An 18651-nucleotide genomic window follows, 5' to 3' on the forward strand; every position below is an offset into this window, starting at 1 on the left:
ATGCAAAAATGTCCTCGGGTGAGAATTTAAAAAATTCCAGTTTGCCCTAGCCAGTGTGGCTCAGTTGGTTGGGTATCGTCCAGTGCACCAAAAGGCTGCCATTCAATTCTTGGTCAAGGCACATACCTGAGTTATGGTCTCTTTCCCCGGTAGGGGGCTTGCAGGAGGCAGCACATTAATGTTTCCCTCTCATATTGATGCTTCTCTCTTCCCCCTTCCTCTCTAACACTCAATAAACTATTCTTTTAAAAGTTTAGCTTTTCCAGTGATTTAAAAGATATAAATTGAACTCATTGTAACAATCTTCCCCCATAATTTGGAAGGGAAAATAATTACTTGTTCAACCTTTAAACTTAAGTACAATTTAAAGTATTTCCTTCTAGCCCTGGCCAGTTTGGCTCTGTGGTCAGAGTGTCAGCCCGCAGACAGAAGAGCCTTGGGTCTGAATCCCAATCAAGGGCACATACCTGGGTTGCAGTTCAGTCCCCAGCCCTGGTTAGGGTGGTATGGGAGGCAACCAATGAATGTTTCACTCTCTCTCTTCCCCTCACACTCAATTTGAAGATGAATGGAAAAATATCTGGGAGAAGGAGAGAGAGAGAGAGAGAAAAGCATCGATGTGAGAAACACTGATAGATTGTCTCCCATACACATCCCAACAAGGAGCTCAAACCCACAAGCTGGGTATGTGCACTGACCAGGAATTAAACCCAAGACCCTTTGGTGTAAGGGACGTCACTCCAACCAACTGAGCAACAGTGGCCAGGGTTAATGTGATTTTCTTAAAGCTCCACTTTTACAACTCCAAATATCATCCTAAGTGGTGAAAGATCTCAGTAACAGAATAACACAGATAATCTGGTATTACAACTTTCTAGCTGAGGACCTAGGTTGTAGTGTTCTACATACAAGGCTATTTGCAGGACTGGAAGTTTCTCTGGGTGCATGAGAGTGAGCGAGTGGTGAGTGAATGGGAAGGCTAGGGACATTATACTACTGTAGACTTTATAAACACTGTACACTTAGGCTATACTAAACATTAAAAAAATTTTTTCTTCAATAAATTAATCTTAACTTACTGTAACTTTTTTACTTCATAACTTAATTTTCTAAAACATTTTCTTTACTCTTTTGGACTAACACTTAAACAAAAAGACATTGTACGGCTATACAAAAATATTTTCTTTATATCCTTATTCTATAGGGTTTTTTTTTTTTTTTGGTAACTTTTTTACTTCTTAAATTTTTTTGTTATTGTTGAAAACTGAAACACAGCCCTGGCCAGTTTGGCTCAGCGATTAGAGAGTCGGCCTGTGGTCCAGAGAGACCCGGGTTCGGTTCCCGCTAAGGGCATGTACCACAGTTGCAATTTGTCCCCGGCCCTGGTTGGGTCGTGCTGGTGGCAACCACTCCATGTGTCCCTTTCACGTCGTTCTCTCTCTCTCTCTTACCCTCCCCCTCAATCTGAACAAAAAATAGAAAAATGTCCTCGGATGAGGGAAAAAAAAAAAACTGAAACACAAACACACACGTTAGCATAGGTCTATACAGAGTCAGGAGTATCAACATCACTGTCTTCCACCTCTACAAACTGTCCCACTGGAAAGTTTTCAGGGTCAGTAACACACATGAACTGTCATCTCCTTAACAATGCCTTCTTGTGCAAAGCTTCCCAAAGTATCTGTCTCAGGTTCTTCTTGAGGTGTCACTCTTTTCAGATATATGTCCACAGTGGTTTGCTTAATTTTTTTTTCTTTACTGATTTTAGAAATAGAAACATCGATGACAGAGAACATCAACTGGCCGCCTCCTGCATGCCCCCCACTGAGGTTCAGCCCACAACCTGGGCATGTGCCCTGTCTGGGTTTCGAATCAGCACCCTCTTGGTGCATGGGTCGATGCTCAACCACTGAGCCACACCGGCCGGGCAACTTGAGGATATTTTTTCCATTGATTTTTAGAGAGGGGGGAGAGAGAATAATCAATGTGAGAAAGACACATCACAATGGACACAGACCTTAGGTTGGGGAAAGCAGGAGAGGGGTGGGATCAGGGAGCAGAGTCAATGGGGAAAAAAGAGGGACATCTGTAATACTTTCCACAATTAAAAAAAGACACACTGGCCAGGGCAATGTTTTCAAACTTTTAAGGAGCTTATTGAGGTCTATGAAAGCTTCTGCTAAATTCTTCACTATAAATTTTCTTGTGGTCCTTTTTCATTTCAATGTTTTTTAATTGATTTCCGGGAGACTAAGGAAAAGGGAGAGATAGAAACTTCAATGATGACAGAAAAACATGGATCGGCTGCTCCCTGCCTGCCTCTCTCCCATCCTCCTCCCCAGGGGTCAAGCCAGCAACCCGGGCATGTGCCTTGATAGGGAATTGAAACGGAGACCTCTTAGTGCTTGGGACAACACTCAACCAACAACCAACTGACCACACTAGCGGGCGGCAGGTCCTTCTCTTTCTTCTCTGTAGTTTCCCTTTCTCTTGCCCCTTTTTCAGCTATATGTTCCTGTTCCAGTTCCAACAACTCATCAGTCAATTCCTCAGAACAACCTCAAGGAACTCAACATCACCCTCATCCACTCCCAGCTTAAAGTTGTTTGCCAGTCTCACCCACAGCCTTGTTGGTTTTTGTAACCTCCTCCTACTTGGCAAATCCTCTGAAGTCATAGGTGAACCTCCTGAGTGTCTTCTTCCAGATGCCATTCATACACTCCTTGGTGACATCACCCCAAGCCCAAGCAAGGTTCCTGATGCAGTCATAGATGTTGTAATCCTTCCAGAATTACATGTGTTTTCCTCAGTTACAGCCAATAGCCTGAGCAAAGGTCCTCCTCAGGTACTAGGCTTTAAAAGCTGCTCTGATTCCTTGATCCATTGATTGGATCAAAGAGATAATGTTTGGAGGGCAAAACATCACATTGATATTGGGATGAAGATCACCAATAAAGAGATGTCCAGGAGTATTATAAATAATAAGCAACATCTTAAAAGGTATATTATTCTCCAAAGAGTACTTTTCCATTTCACTGGCACAGCAATCCAGGAGGGCATCTTGGAAGAGGAGTTGGGTCATTCACAACTTCTTATTGCTCCTATAGTACATTGGCAGTGTGTGCTTACTGGTATCCTTAAAGGCCCTGGGGTTTTCACTGTGCCAGATCACAAAGGGTTTCAATTTGTAGCCTGTAACACTGCCCTCAAATAAGACTGCTCTCGTGTCCTTAAAAGCCTTAACTTGGCCTCCATAGGTGGATGAAAGTCCTTTCAGGCATCTGTTTCCAGAATAAGGAGGTTTCTTCATATTAAATATTTGCTCTGGCAAGTAATTTTCCTCCACAATCAGCACATCTAGAGTTTCTAATAAACCTTCAGCAGCCTTCACATCAGCACTCTCAGACTCACCACTCACTTTTCATTATGTAATGAATAACAATACTTGAATCATTTAAACCACCCAGAGCTAGCAATAAATTCAACATTGTAGTTGGATCCAGCCTTTTCTTTCAACATTGTAAACAAACTTTTTGCTTTGGCCATGATCAGATGATCACAGTGCTGAGAGAGAGATGCTTCTGTGCTTAGTCTTCAATCCAGTCATTGGGAGTTTCTCCATGTCTGATATAGGCCCATGTTGAATTTGTGTTAGTCACCTTGCTTCTTCTGATGAAGCAGATCCTGTAACAACTTGAATCACTTTGTTCTTGTTCTCCCAGCCATGGTGAAATAGGACATGCCTGACTGGTGAGCAATAACCATCACTGATTTTCTACCTTACTAGTTTTTTGTTGTTGTTGTTAATCCTCACTCGAGGATATTTTTTCCACTCATTTTTAGAGAATGGGGAGGAGGAAGGGAGAGAGAGAAACAGCAATGTGAGAGAGAGACATAGCTTGGTTGCCTCCCGCAGCTGCCCTGACCTGTCAGGCTGGGGATCGAACCTGCAACTCAGGTACGTGCCCTTGACTGGGAATCAAACCTATAACCCTTCAGTGGATGGGCCGACATTCTAACCACTGAGCAACACTGGCCAGGGATACCTTCCTAGTTTTTTTTTTGTTTTTTTTTTTATCCTCACCCGAGGACACTTTTTCATTCTTTGTTCAGACAGAGCAGGAGGGAGGGAGAGAGAGAGAAACATCGATGTGAAAGGGACACATCGAGTGGCTGCCACCTGCACGACCAACCAGGGCCAGGGACAAACTGCAACCGAGGTACATGCCCTTAGCGGGAACTGAACCCGGGTCTCTCCGGACCGCAGGCCGACGCTCTAACCCCTGAGCCAAACCGGCCAGGGCCCTTCCTAGTTTTTAACCACTCTAATTTCATTTCCAGGTCAATGACCTAGCATGGCTTCTTTTTTTTTTTAATCCTCACCTGAGGATATTTTTCCATTTTTGTTTAGATAGAGTGGGAGGGAGAGAGAGGAAAAGAGAGAGAAAAACATCGACATCACACATCGCACGACAGGGCCGGGGACAAACTGCAACCAAGGTAAGTGCCCTTAGCGGGAACTGAACCCAGGTCTCTCTAGACTGTGGGCTGACACTCTAACCGCTGAGCCAAACTGGCCAGTGCTCAGCATGGCTTCTTAAGGGCAACATTAGCAGTGATTTTATATGCCTGGGGGCCAAGATAAACAAAACAGTACCAGATTAAATCAAATACAAGTGAAATGATGCAATCAAGACACATGGTAAACCTAAGATTTTGAGGGTGCTGCAGGTATCAGCACAACACACTGTTTTACAGCAAACATTTTTTTTTTATCCTCACCTGATGATATATATATATATATATATATACTATATATATATATTTTATATAAAAATATATATATATATTTTTTGCATTTATCTTCAGATAGAGCGGGAGGGAGGGGGGAAGAGAGAGAGAAACATCGATGAAAGAGAGACACATCAAATGGTTGCCCCCTACACGATCCCAAACAGGGCCAGGGACAAACTGCAACCAAGGTACATGCCCTTAGCAGGAACTGAGCCTGGGGACTCTGGTCCACGGGCTGATGCTCTAACTGCTGAGCCAAACCGGCCAGGGCAGCAAACTTTTTTTAATAAGTAGAAAGAATGCACTAATAAAATAACATGAAATAGTATAATATGTGAACCAGTAACAGTCATTTATTATCAAATATTACATACTGTACAATTGTATGTGCCATATAAATGGCAGCAGAGGTTTAACCACTAGCACCACAAACATGTAAATTATTCGTTGTACTATGATGTCACTAGATAATAAGAATTTTTCAGGTCCATTATAATCTTATGAGACCACCATTGTATAAGTGGTCTATTGTTAAGCAAAATGTAGGTCCCCAAATAAGTTAATTTCACTCAACATTGTTTTGTTATAACATTGATGAGATGCCATAAAAATTTAACTCGTTTACATCAATTAGCCTATGGTGAAATTGATTTCATTGTCATTTCCCTGAAAGTCACAGAACCTACCAAAGACATTAAGTGAGCATTTACTGTATATAAAATGAGATTAACACTAACCATACCTCACAGGAGGATTATATGAGATATTCTGTGTCAAGTATGTGGCACAGAACAGACACTCAATAAACATTAGCTACTAATACCTATATTACTATACTTAGTAGAGTGTATCTGCAATTAGATATATAGCATTCAAAGTTTTAGCATGTTTTAAGTGTTTATTCTACTTACCTTGCCAAAAGGTTCATAACAGTTAACTCAATTTTTAATTTGTGTTGTAACAAATATATTTTTACTTTTCTTCTTATTTTTTATCCTCACCCGAGGACACTTTCCCATTTTTTGTTCAGATAGAGTGGGAGTGTGTGGAGGGAGGAAGGGAGGGGGAGAGAGAGAGAGAGAAACATCGACGTGAAAGGGACACATTGAGAGGTTGCCACCCGCACGACCCAACCAGGACCGGGGACAAACTGCAACCAAGGTACGTGCCCTTAGCGAAAACCGAACCTGGGTCTCTCTGGACGTAGGCAACGCTCTAACCGCTGAGCCAAACTGGTCAGGGCCATGTATATTTTTTTTTATCCTCAACCGAGGACATTTTTCGACATTTTGTTCAGAGAGAGTGGGAGGGAGGGAGAGAGGAAGAAACATCGATGTGAAAGGTACATATCCAGTGGTTGCCACCCACACGACCCAACCAGGGCCGGGGACAAACTGCAACCAAAGTACGTGCCCTTAGCAGGAACCGAACCCGGGTCTCCCCATACCGCAGGCCAACACTCTAACCACTGAGCCAAACCGGCCAGGGAAGGGGGCCATATTTTTATATTTGTTATTAAAACAAATCAAGTAAAGGTGTTTAAAGTGGACTATTCACTTTCTATCTTTTATTGTTTTTTTATCCTCACCCGAGGACATTTTTCCATTTTTTGTTCAGATAAGAGTAGGAAGGAGAGAGAGGGAGAGAGAGAAACATCGATACGAAAGGGACACATCGAGTGGCTGCCACCCGCACGACCAACCAGGACCGGGGACAAACTGCAACTGAGGTATGCGCCCTTAGCGGGAACTGAACCCAGGTCTCTCTGGACCGCAGGCCGACGCTCTAACCGCTGAGCCAAACCAGCCAAGGCTTCACTTTCTATCTTAAATACATACTCCAAAATCTGAATTTTCCAATTCTCCTATGGAAGAATATTTACCTAATATCAAACCTTAGCAATCTGAACTAATGTTATCTCTTCAATTTAGTATCAACTATTCCATTTACCTCAGGATCAACTTATTTAAAGGTACATTAAGTATAAACTCCTGATAACAATTTGTTGCTGAATAAAGTTGAAATAAATTAGTTCTGTATTTACAGAACACAAAAAGGTTCAATCTTACTTGGACATCTATGTTAACTGTATGTGAAACCGTTCAAAAGTTCAGGAACACAAAAGAATTAAAGCTTTTAAATATAATCTTTCAGCCCTAGTAGGTTTGGCTCAGTGGTTAGAGCATCAGCCTGAGGTCCAGAAAGACCCAGGTTCGGTTCCCACTAAGGGCATGTACTTTGGTTGCAGTTTGTCCCTGGCCCTGGTTGGGTCGTGTGGGGAGGCAACCACTCGATATGTCCCTTGCACGTCAATGTTTCTCTCTCTCTCTCTTCCTCTCTCTCCCTCCCACCCTATCTGAAAACAAAAAATGAAAAATTTAAATATAATCTTTCAGCAAGATGGAGTTCTGTAGTTCTAATATATCTGAATGTATAACTCTTCCTCATTGTTATTTTCCCATAACAAGATTAGCAGAGGTGGACTGGTTTCTTGTATAACCTACTTTATTTCACTTTTCTCCAACAGATAGGTTCTTCTACAGCCTTAGACTATAATCACTAATAAGTTTTAAAGATGGAACAAAACATTTTACCAAAATAGACTGTGTTAATATTGACAAATGGTCTAACTGGCCTTAAAACTTAAAAGCTTTGATTTTAATTACCATTTACAGTTGCATCAATTGCATCAATAACACTTATACTTCTTATCTGTATTTTAAAGTCTACACGTAGATTTTTTTTTAAATTTATCACCCGAGGTTATTTTTCCACTTACCATCATATAGAGCGGGAGAGAGAGATAGAGAGAAACATCGATGTGATAGAGCCACATAGACTGGTTGCCTCCTGCATGACTTGACCAGGGTCAGGGACAAACCACAACTGAGGTACGTGCCCTTAACCAGAATCAACCTACGACTCATTGGTCCGAGGGCCAACACTCTTAACTATTGAGCCAAACTGGCCAGGGCTACGCAAAGATGTTTATGACGATCATTCATGAAAGTTCTATGGTTACCAATATCGTTATACTTTCCCTTACTATACATAGGTTGTGACTCTTCTATAGTGTTTTGCCTTTGATGAGTATTCAATAAATATTGTTTACTAACACAAATCTCTGAAACAGGAATGAACATGCTGCAAAGAAAATATTAAGACCTAAATCCTTTGTTCACAAATAATCCTTATTGGCGCTCTCCTTCTCAAGAGCACACCCTTGCCTTTCCTCTTTCCTGTCCCCCTCTTTATCCCCTCCCCACCCCCCGCAAGGTGTGTTACCTTTACCTCTCTCTCCCCTAAGCTCCAAGATGTTTCTTTTGCCTCTTTAACTTGTTTTCTGAGCCTATTTCTTCTACCTCCAATGACTTTTTAAATAAACTTGCTCTGCCCTGGCCAGTTTGGCTCAGCGGTTAGAGTGTCGGTCGGCCCACGGACCAGAGTCCCGGGTTTGGTTTCTACTAAGAGCATGTACCTCAATTGCAGCTTGTCCTGGGCCCCGGTTGGGGTCGTGTGGGTGGCAACCAGTAGATGTGTCTCTCTCATGTTGATGTTTCTCTCTCTTCCTCCCGCTCTACTTGAAGATAAATGCAAAAATGTCCTCAGGTGAGGATAAAAAAAATAAAAATATAAAATAAACTTGCTCTTATAAAAAAAAATAATAATGTAAATCTTCATTATCAAATTTAAGACACTAATGCTAGCATTTCCATATGTTTTTATTGATATTTTAAAGAGAGAGAAAGGGAGAGGGAAAAACATCAACTAGCTGCCTCCTGCACACCCCCACTGGGGATCAAGCCAGAAACCCACACCAGCTGGGCTAATGCGAGCATTTAAAAGAAATTATCAGGCCCTGGCCAGTTTGGCTCAGCGGTTAGATCGTTGGCCTGCGGTCCAGAGAAACCCGGGTTCACTTCCCGCTAAGGGCATGTACCTCAGTTGCAGTTTGTCCCCGGCCCTGGTTGTGTCGTGCGGGTGGCAACCACTTGATGTGTCCCTTTCATGTCGATGTTTCTCTCTGTTTCTCTTCCTCTCTCTCCCTCCCACTCTATCTGAACAAAAAATGAAAAAAATGTCCTCGGATGAGGATAACAATAATAATAATAATAAAATATAAAAGAAATTATCAGGCGGCCACTGTGGCTCTGTGGAATGAGTATTGTCGCATGGACTGAGGTCCCGGTTCAATTCCCAGTCAGGGCACATGCCCAGGTTTCCATCTTGATCCCCAGCAGGAGGCAGCCAATCAATGTTTCTCACATCGATGTTTCTCTCTCCCTTCCTCTCTCTCTAAAAAATCAATAAAGACATATTTAAAAATAAATAAATAAATAAAATAATCAGAAGTCTTAGCTGGGTAGCTCACTTGTTGGAGCATCCTCCCAAAGTGCCTGGTCAGGGCACATACAGGAAGCACATACAGGAATGCATGGATGAGAACAACAAATCTGTCTGTCTCTCCCCTGCCCCTTAAAAATCAATAAATAGTAAAAATTAAAATATTACCAGATGAGCCCTGGCTGGTTTTGCTCAGTGGTTAGAGTGTCGACCTGCAGTCCGGAGAGACCCAGGTTCGGTTCTCGCTAAGGGCACATACCTCGGTTGCAGTTTGCCCCTGGCCCTGGTTGGGTCGTGCGGGTGGCAGCCAGTCGATGTGTCCCTTTCACATCGATGTTTCTCTCTCTCTCTCTCCCTCCCACTCTATCTGAACAAAATATCAAAAATGTCCTCGGGTGAGGATAAAAGAAATAATAAAATAAAATAAAATATTACCAGATGATTTCAATGCAATGTTCTCTCACAATCAGGTCACAAGTGCCACAGGACTGATGAAAACTGTAAGACTTCATGGCTTCTAAGACTCATCCCAATTTCAGAGGAGTTAAAAACTAAATAACTAGGCATCATGGAATCAACTTAATATGGTAAAAGCACCTTCTAGGAGGTGCTGTATTTGCCATGGAGGAGAGCACTAAAATTATATTTAGTGCCCCCAAACCACTGGACATTAACTATGTTTCAATTTACAATGTTGCCTTAGTTCACATTAGTTTACTCAAGACAATGTCAACTTCCAGAAAAGGTTACAGCTAAAAACCCTAAGAGGTATTCTCAAAATGAATAAAGAAAAATTTTTTAAAAAGAGCCCTGGCCAGTTTTGCTCAGCGGTTAGAGCGTCGGCCTGCGGTCCAGAGAGACCCGGGTTCGGTTCCTGCTAAGGGCATGTACCTCGGTTGCGGTTTGTCCCCGGCCCTGGTTGGGTCGTGCAGGTGGCAGCCACCTGATATGTCCCTTTCACGTCGATGTTTCTCTCTCCGGAGGACATCTGATCCTCACCGGAGGACATTTTTCTATTTTTTGTTCAGATAGAGCGGGAGGGAGAGAGAGGAAGAGAGAGAGAGAAACATCGACGTGAAAGGGACATATCAGGTGGCTGCCACCTGCACGACCCAACCAGGGTTGGGGACAAACCGCAACCGAGGTACACGCCCTTAGCAGGAACCGAACCCGGGTCTCTCTGGACCGCAGGCCAACGCTCTAACCGCTGAGCCAAACACGCCAGGGCGAAAAATTTTTTTGTTAGTCCTCACCCGAGGACATTTTTCCGTTCATTTTTTTAAACTAGAGTGGAAGGGAAGGAGGAAAAGAGAAACATTGATGCAAGAGAGACAGCAACTGGTTGCCTTCTGCACGACCCTGACTGGTTGGGGAAATCAAACCTACAACCCAGGTGCATGCCCTTGACAGGGAATCAAACCCTCAACCCTTCAGTACAATAATGTAAAAGCTGAGCCAAACCAATTAGGGCTTAAAAGAAATTTTTAATTGATTCATCATACAATTGTTTTTTAAAAACAGCATTACTCCTGGCTGGTGTGGCTCAGTGGACTGAGCACTGTCCCATGGACTGAGAGGTCCTTGGTCAGAGCACATGCCCGAGTTTCAGGCTGATCCCCAGTAGAGGGCGTATAGGAGGCAGCTAATCAATGTCTTGCTCTTACATCAATGTTTCTATCTCTCTCTCCTTTTCTCTCTCTAAAAATATCAATAAAAACATATTTAAAAATAAAAATAGTGCCCTGGCCTGTTTGGCTCAGAGGTTAGAGGGTTGGCCTGCGGACCAAAGAGTCCCAGATTCGGTTCCCAATAAGGGCAGGTACCTCGGTTGCAGTTTGTCCATGGCCCAGGTTGGGGTCATGTGGGTGGCAACCACTTAATGTGTCCTTCTCACATCGATGTTGCACTCTCTCTCTCTGTTCTCCCCTCTCTCCCTCCCACTGTATCTGAAGATAAATGCAAAAAAAATCCTCAGGTGAGGATTAAAAAAGTAAATAAATAAATATAAATAGCATTACTTTTATAATTTTAAAGTTGTTTTTTAGTTGCCTATCAAATCCTCTAAATAAGAGATTCTTAACTTGTCAGTTAACCCTCTGAAAATGTATGGAAACTAGTTTACATGTGTCTATTTTTTTCCAGAGAAAATTTATCAATTTCTCAAAAGGACCTATATATCAAAAGACTAAAAATCACTTTCTTAAAAGAATTGTTTCAACTACATATTAAGAATTAGAGAGTCGCCCAGCCAGTGTGGCTCAGTGGTTAAGCATCAACCCATATACCAAGAGGTCACGGGTTTGATTCCCGGTCAGGGCTCATGCCCAGGTTGTGGGCCTGATCCCCATTGAGGAGCATGCAGGAAGCGGCCAATCAATGTTCTTTCTCATTGACGTTTCTCTCTCTCTTTCCCTCTCTAAAATCAATAAAGAAAAAATTTTTTATAAAAAAGAAAAGAATTACAGAGTCAAAAAAAAAAAGAATCACAGAGTCATAATCTGACTCTATATTCTATAATCTGAAGGACATCTCCAAGCCAAAATTTAAGTTTGGGGTTTTTTTGGGTTTTGTAGCTTTTCTTGGGTGTGGGGTGCAGGAAATAGATTCATTTCTTCTAGAACAAATAATTATTCAACCCCTTATTTAAAAAAAAAAAAATATTATTGAGCCCTGGCCAGTTTGGCTCAGCGGTTAGAGCATCGGCCTGCGGTCCAGAGAGACCCGCGTTCGGTTCCTGCTAAGGGCATGTACCTCGGTTGCAGTTTGTCCCCAGCCCTGGTTGGGTCGTGTGGGTGGCAGCCACTCGATATATCCCTTTCATATTGACATTTCTCTCTCTCTCCCACTCTACCTGAACAAAAAATGGAAAAGTGTCCTCAGGTGAGGATAAAAAAAATATATATATATTATTGAGGAGGTTCTTTAATATAAATCAGTGCTAAGTCTGATAAAGAAGCTCCTATTAAGAAAAACTTTGAGTATATAACAAATACTTTCTAAGTTATCAGTCTGTGGAGTTTTCTAAAAATAAAACACACTTATCTTTGATATACCATCGAATTACTGAATGAAATCAAAACTACAAAGAGGTCACTGCTATACTTCAAACTTTATGCATCAATTTAAACTTTCATGTTACGTACATTTATAGAGGCACACTCAGTTTCTCATCTCTAGACTCACTGTTATCATGCTTTTAGATAATTAATGTAGGAACTCCTAGGAGGTTATATACCAAAGCAGCCACACTACGTTAAGATCATTACCAGAAGTTTTTTGAAAAAATATATTTTTTAAAGGAATGAGATCAATGTATTAAAAGTCATTAAATGCTGACTTCATCAACAATAGCAAAATTGTGGAGCAATTTTGGTGTTCTCAGTGTTCTAAGCCATCTCCTATTTTGTGTTTTGTAATGATAGACTCAGAGGAAAAATTCAAAGCAGCAAAGAAATTCACTTGGTAAGTCAATGAGATCAAGAAACTGGACAAAAAGATAGCAAGGCCACAAAAGATTTTATAAGAAACCAAAAATCAGACACAAGAAACTACCTTTGCCTATCATACATCCATAACACTACCCCCTCAAAGCTAAGAAGCACAATGATTCTAGATATTTAAAAAATAAAATATAATAAAAGCAGGATGAATCAAGAAATCGTGAAATAGAAGTCTCACAAGTCTCTAACACAACAGACGTCATAGATAAAACAGACTGGAGCCAACTATTTCATGGTGAAAAAGATCAATTAGAAACCTACTAATATGTAAAAGTTAAAGGAGTTACATTATGAAAAAATGTAGAGTGACTGACAGGGCCTTGGCTGGGTATCTCAGTTGGTTAGAGCATCCTCCTAATACACCAAGGTTGCGGGTTCAATCCCTGGTCAGGGCACATATAAGAATCAACCAATGAATGCAGAAATAAGTACAAGTCGATGTTTCTCTTCCTTTCTCTCTCTCTCTCTCTCTTTCCCCTTCTCAAATCAATAAATAAAATATGAAAATAAAAAATAAAAAAAATGAATGACAGTCCCACTGCCTTCAGAAACTATTATGCAAAATGGAGAAAAGAGTTTAACTTGAAAATAAATTATACTAAGTGTTGAAGGGCTATAATTTGATATGGGAGAATAAATAGTGATAGGGAAAGTTCTGTGCCAACTTTCAATTACAGCTGTAGTGGAACATACTAAAAGCCTTATTTTAAGACAAAAACAGTGAAATAAAAAATAATGGTTTAAAACCTATCACTAGTGTTAACTGCTCATGACCATAAATTTGCCTGTTTCCAATGAAGGATTTTAGGATACAAGGCCACACAATGAGGAAAAAAGTGGAAGAAATGAAATTGAACAAAATTCTCACAAGACTAAAATATAAAACCTGTTTAAGAACTTTCCTACATTTTTATGTCACAATTAAAGGTAAAAACACTCAAAGAAATCTAACACAACAAAATTGGAGATTAAACCATTCTTTTTAAATAGGATTGAAATAAAAAAGCATGTAATTTAAATCAGTGTATGCTACAGGGAATCCTCTTTACATACTACCTATTCCAAACTGAGAAGGCTCTCCACACTCCTTTCACAGTTACTTAAGCAAAAACATTACAATTTGAAAACACAGATGTACTTTTTTTAAACAAATTCCATTGGAGTGAGATTATTTCAACTAATACACATTTACATTGACTATCAATGATACTTTCTGGAAAACAATACTTTTTGGAAATAAACTTTACTCCACTAAATTTGGACACTAAATTTTCCTAAAATGCTGTGCTAGAAGTTATCACGTAAATTCTATTTTGTGCAATTTTTCCAGTATCCATAAATGAAAGTTTATACTTAACAAGAAATGTTCTTCAACTAATAACTTTTATGTTTACTTTGTGATTTTAAATGTCTGCATCTGAAAAGTATAGTGTATGGTGGCCACAAAAGACAAGGCATAAAAAAAAAAGATAAGACATAAAGTTGGCAGGGGTACTGCCTGGCTGGTGTGGCTCAGTGGCTAAGTGTCCACCCATGCACCAGGAGGTCACTCGGTTTGATGCCTGGTCAGGGCACATGTGCAGGTTGGGTGGGCCAGATCCCCAGTGGGGGGCATGCAGGAGGAGGCCAATCGATGTTATCTCTTATCAATGTTTCTCTCTCTCCCTCTCCCTTCCTCTCTCTCTCTCTAAAATCAATAAAGGGGGAAATTTTTTTTTTTAAAGTTGGCAAGGTTACTGCTAAAAGCATGCTTTTATTAGATATTCCGTGACTGTCACAGGTGTGAACATTCCTCTATCAATTCTTGACGTTTTTCTACAAAGTTGACCCAATTTCAAGCCTGAATCTGAGTCTTTCCACCTTTAGAGGGTAAAAAACAAAAATAGTTGGGTAGTCCTAAAAATACACATAACTACATGACTTAAGATACTCATTTAAAACTTGTGCCAAGATAGCACCTCCCTTTAAAACAAACTGTGACTCACTGCTCTATTTTACCTGACTTTGGAAATAAAAAAACTAAATGGATTCCTAAACACTCATTTCCCTCAATCTCTGTACCTACCATTTAAAATGTTCGATCTTCAATCTGTGATTCGTCCCTTTAAAAATGGTAAGAAATTAAATAATAAAATAGAAAAAACAACAACCTCAATATTTCCAAGTTATCTACCATGGAATTCAAAACAAAACACCAAATTCAAGAATGTTCTAAAGTCATGAAAAACAATGGAAACAATGTGTATGGTCACTATCTACCAAGCCCGTCCTACTCAATGAAACCCTCTCACCTCAGATGATACTTTTAATCTGTGAGACCACTCAGTTGCTAGTTAACCACCTGAGCAAAGGATTTCAACTTCGTCTCTCTGGGAAACTATCAATCTCCCTACATAATAAGTTCCACCCTCTGTAGATATTTCTGCATGTAGGAACAAAAAACAAAACAAAACAAAACAGCTGTAAAGTTGGGGGCAGGGTGAGGACAAAGGGCATTTTGAAACACCACAGAAGTAAATAGAGAATGTGAACAGAAAGGGGGCTAGATTCAAGTTCCTTCAAGTGGATAAAGGTGAGAAAAAAGCAGGTACCCTTGTTTACCACCCCTAGGCTCCTATTACCGCCCACTGGAATGCAAAGTGTTGGAACTACCACTCCGCAGAAGCCCATCAAATCCTCAAAATGTCAGGTCACCAGGCAGCCTCTGGAATGACAGGCCAATACCCCTCCCCCACCCCCAGCCCCCAAAAAAAGAAAGGTCCAATCCAATAAGTGCAGGTCACTCTGCCCTCTGGGGCAGTTCCAGCCGGCTCAGGGATGGTTCTGATGGGAGGACGAGAGGGGAAAGACAGACCACCTTTCTTTCCTTACAATCCTCAGTTGAGGAAACAAAATAAAACAAAGACAGCCCTCCTCCTCCCGGGGTCAATCACTACCCTAGCAAGAGAGGCTTTCTTATCTCCCGGTGCAGTCTGGCCCCCCGCCCCCGCCCCCAGGACAAAGAAAAGGCACCCGGTGAGCAAGGCCTTCCTGCCTCCACGGGTGGGGGGAGGGGGCTGCCGAGGTGACGAGCCCCTCAGCTCACCCGCGCTCACACTCCTGGCCCTGAAAACAGCCGACAGCCGCGGGGAGTGCAGGCCTCCGGGGAGGAAGCCTGGTTTGGGAGGGGTTGGGAGTACCTTGAAGTAGCCGCCTTCGTAGAGAGTGTTGGGGGGTCCGAAGATGGCAACCTCCCAGTTGTAGAGGTCGGACTCATCCACCAGGGTGATCCGGAAGCCCTCCACTGGTTCCTCCTGCAGGGATTTCAGCTCCAGCATCAGGGCCTTCTGCGAGCTGGTCATCTGCTGCTGGGCCATCGCGGCGGCGGCGGCAGCGCCGGGCCGGGGCCCCAGTCCTCACGCACCGGCCGAGCCGGACCAGGCCCCTCCCCTCGGCTCGCCCTCGGGCCGGGCCGCACCGGGCCCCGGTCTTCACACACCCGACGGGCCGGACCAGGCCCAAGACGGCCCGTGGGCCGGCCCGGGTCCTCCTCACACACGACGCGGGCCGGGCTGGGCCCTTCTCCTCACACTTGGGCCAGGTAGGGAAGGGGTTGAGAGAGTTAGGGGAATTCACTCCCGGTCCCGGGCCTCCCCCCCCCAGAGGGGGCCTCAACTTGGGGGGGGGGAGAAAAGGTGGAAGCGGAGAAAGGCGGCGGAGGGCCCGCGATGGTGAGGGGAGGGGGCCGGGCCGGCCCGGGAGCGCCGCGCTCGCTCGCCCTCTCGTTCTTCTCAGGGACTGCCGGGGCCGGAGGGCGCGCGGGGCCGCAGGGCGGGGGGAGCGCGGCGCGCGGGGGGTCTCGCGGCGGCGGTGGCGGCGCGGGGGGAGGGGCGGCGGCTTTGGAGGAGGAGGAGGAGGAGGAGGAGGAGAAGAGAGCGCCTCGCGCCGCGGGAGCGACACAGCCGAGAAGAAGGAGGGAGGGAGAGAGGGAGGAGGGGCACACGCCGGGAGGGGGGCGGCTCTCGACGAGTGGCGGCCCGACGCGCGTGCGCGTGAGCGCGCCCCTCCCTTCTCCGCCCATCTCGCCGTCCTCCTCCTCCTCCTCCTCCTCCTCCTCCCACTTCCCCGCCTCCTCTCAGCCGCCCAGCGTGGTAGCGGCGCTTTGTGACGCCGGCACCTGTCCCCCGCCCTTAAAGAGCCAAGCGGCTGTAGGGGCCGAGGGTAGCCTCAGGGGTATGCCCTTGGCCCCAACAAGATGGTTCTACGGCTCGACGCCCTGGTTCCCAAGGCGCCCGAGGAAGGAACCTCTGGTCCTAGAGCTTTCTGCGCCCTCCTCTCCGTCTGTGTATCCACAGGCCTCCTTAGCCTTCCTCCCTAGGGATCTAATCCTCTACAGGCCCCTCCCCTTGACTTACTGTACGTAGTCCCTGCTCTCATTAGGTGCTTGACAGGAATGTGCTGAGAATGTGGGCCTTATCGTGGGAATAAGTGTCCCGACCTCTCTTCTGCAAGTTCAGCCCTCACCCCAGTGTGTACTTGGAGGGCAGCGTGTCACCCATTTAGAGGAGTGAGTGGGACTGGTTTCCATCCAGAAATGGGGCAGGCAGAGGGACCAGCTTCTACTTCCCTTCTTAAGTGCAAAGAGGAAGCTGTAGGAAGTAGAGCAGTGGTTCTCAACCTTCCTAATTCTGCGACCATTTAATACAGTTCCTCATGTTGTTGTGACCCCCAACCATAAAATTATTTATTATTTATTTTTATTTTTTTTGTTCCATGCCCTTAGCAGGAACTGAACCCAGAACTCTCTGGTCCTCAGGCCTACGCTCCAACCCCTGAGCCAAACCCGCCAGGGCCATACAATTATTTTCATTGCTACTTCATAACTAATTTTGCTACTGTTATGTCTTAGGCAACCCCTGTGAAAGGGTCATTGGACCCCCAAAGTGGTCGCGACCCACAGGTTGAGAACCACTGAAATAGAGTAATAATAAAACTGACTGAACCTGGGTTCCCAGCCTTCCTCTGTGTGTTTTGGCACAAGTGCTCTGGGAATCCCTCAGTTTACCTCTTTGAAGTACTGTGGATGAACTTTGACCCCCCTACAGATCCTTTCAGTTGAAGGTTCAACCTGGAACTGAGAGACTTTTTTTTTTTTTTTTTTTTAATCCTCACCCGCGGACATTTTTTCACTTTTTGTACAGATAGAGTGGGAGGGAGAGAGAGAAAGAGAGAAACATCGACGTGAAGGGACACATCGAGTGGCTGCCACCCGCACGACCAACCAGGGCTGGGGACAAACTGCAACTGAGGTACATGCCCTTAGCGGGAAGGAACCCGGGTCTCTCGGGACCGCAGGTGGATGCTCCAACTGCTGAGCCAAACTGGCCAGGGCTGGAACTGAGAGACTTTTAAGATAATCATGACTGAAGTGAGATGTGGAGACAGTCTTCAATCCCCATGATTTAAATAGAATACCTTTTTTAAGAAGACATGTACTATGATAACATTTCCTTGAAAAGCCAAGATACTGTGAGAGTGCCACATACTTAGAATTGGGGGATCAAAAAGATCTTTGAATGCATAACCAATGGACACAAACAATAGTGTGGAGAAAGCAGGAGGGGGACAGGATTAGGGAGGAGGGAGTCAATGGGGAAAAGGGGGGGGCATATCTGTAATACATTCAACAATAAAGATGAGTTTAAAAAAAGTCTTTGGTTCCATCCCTGGCTTCACCATTTACATTATATTGCCTCTTTCTTTTTCATTAGCTCTGTAAAAGAGGGTTAATTATACCTAACATAAGCAATTGTAAAGATGAAATGAGATCATTTATATACAAAGTTTAGTACAACAACTGGTACATAGTAAATGATTCATAAATAGGAGCTTTAAAGAAAGAAAAAATAATTTAAAAGTGTAGCTGTAATCTGGATTCAACCCCTTCCATTATTTAATAGACTTTTAAAAATAAGTTTTAGATTATAAAAAAATTGAGAAGATAGTAGTTTTCCATAGGCACCTAATTTATCCC

General features: G+C 43.4%; 1 protein-coding gene across 1 annotated transcript in view; it reads right to left on the minus strand.

The window, feature by feature from the left end:
- The window catches only part of UBE2R2 (ubiquitin conjugating enzyme E2 R2), a 95384-nt gene extending 78978 nt beyond the window's left edge, over window positions 1-16406 (minus strand). Inside the window, exon 1 of the mRNA XM_036261418.1 lies at window positions 15818-16406. Within this exon, the coding sequence (XP_036117311.1) occupies window positions 15818-15994 (177 nt within the window). The 5' untranslated portion in view covers window positions 15995-16406. The remainder of the gene's footprint in view (window positions 1-15817) is intronic.
- Window positions 16407-18651: the final 2245 nt, after the last annotated feature.

This window comes from Molossus molossus, unplaced genomic scaffold (assembly GCF_014108415.1).
Source record: "Molossus molossus isolate mMolMol1 unplaced genomic scaffold, mMolMol1.p scaffold_m16_p_14, whole genome shotgun sequence".
Classification (NCBI taxonomy): domain Eukaryota; kingdom Metazoa; phylum Chordata; class Mammalia; order Chiroptera; family Molossidae; genus Molossus; species Molossus molossus.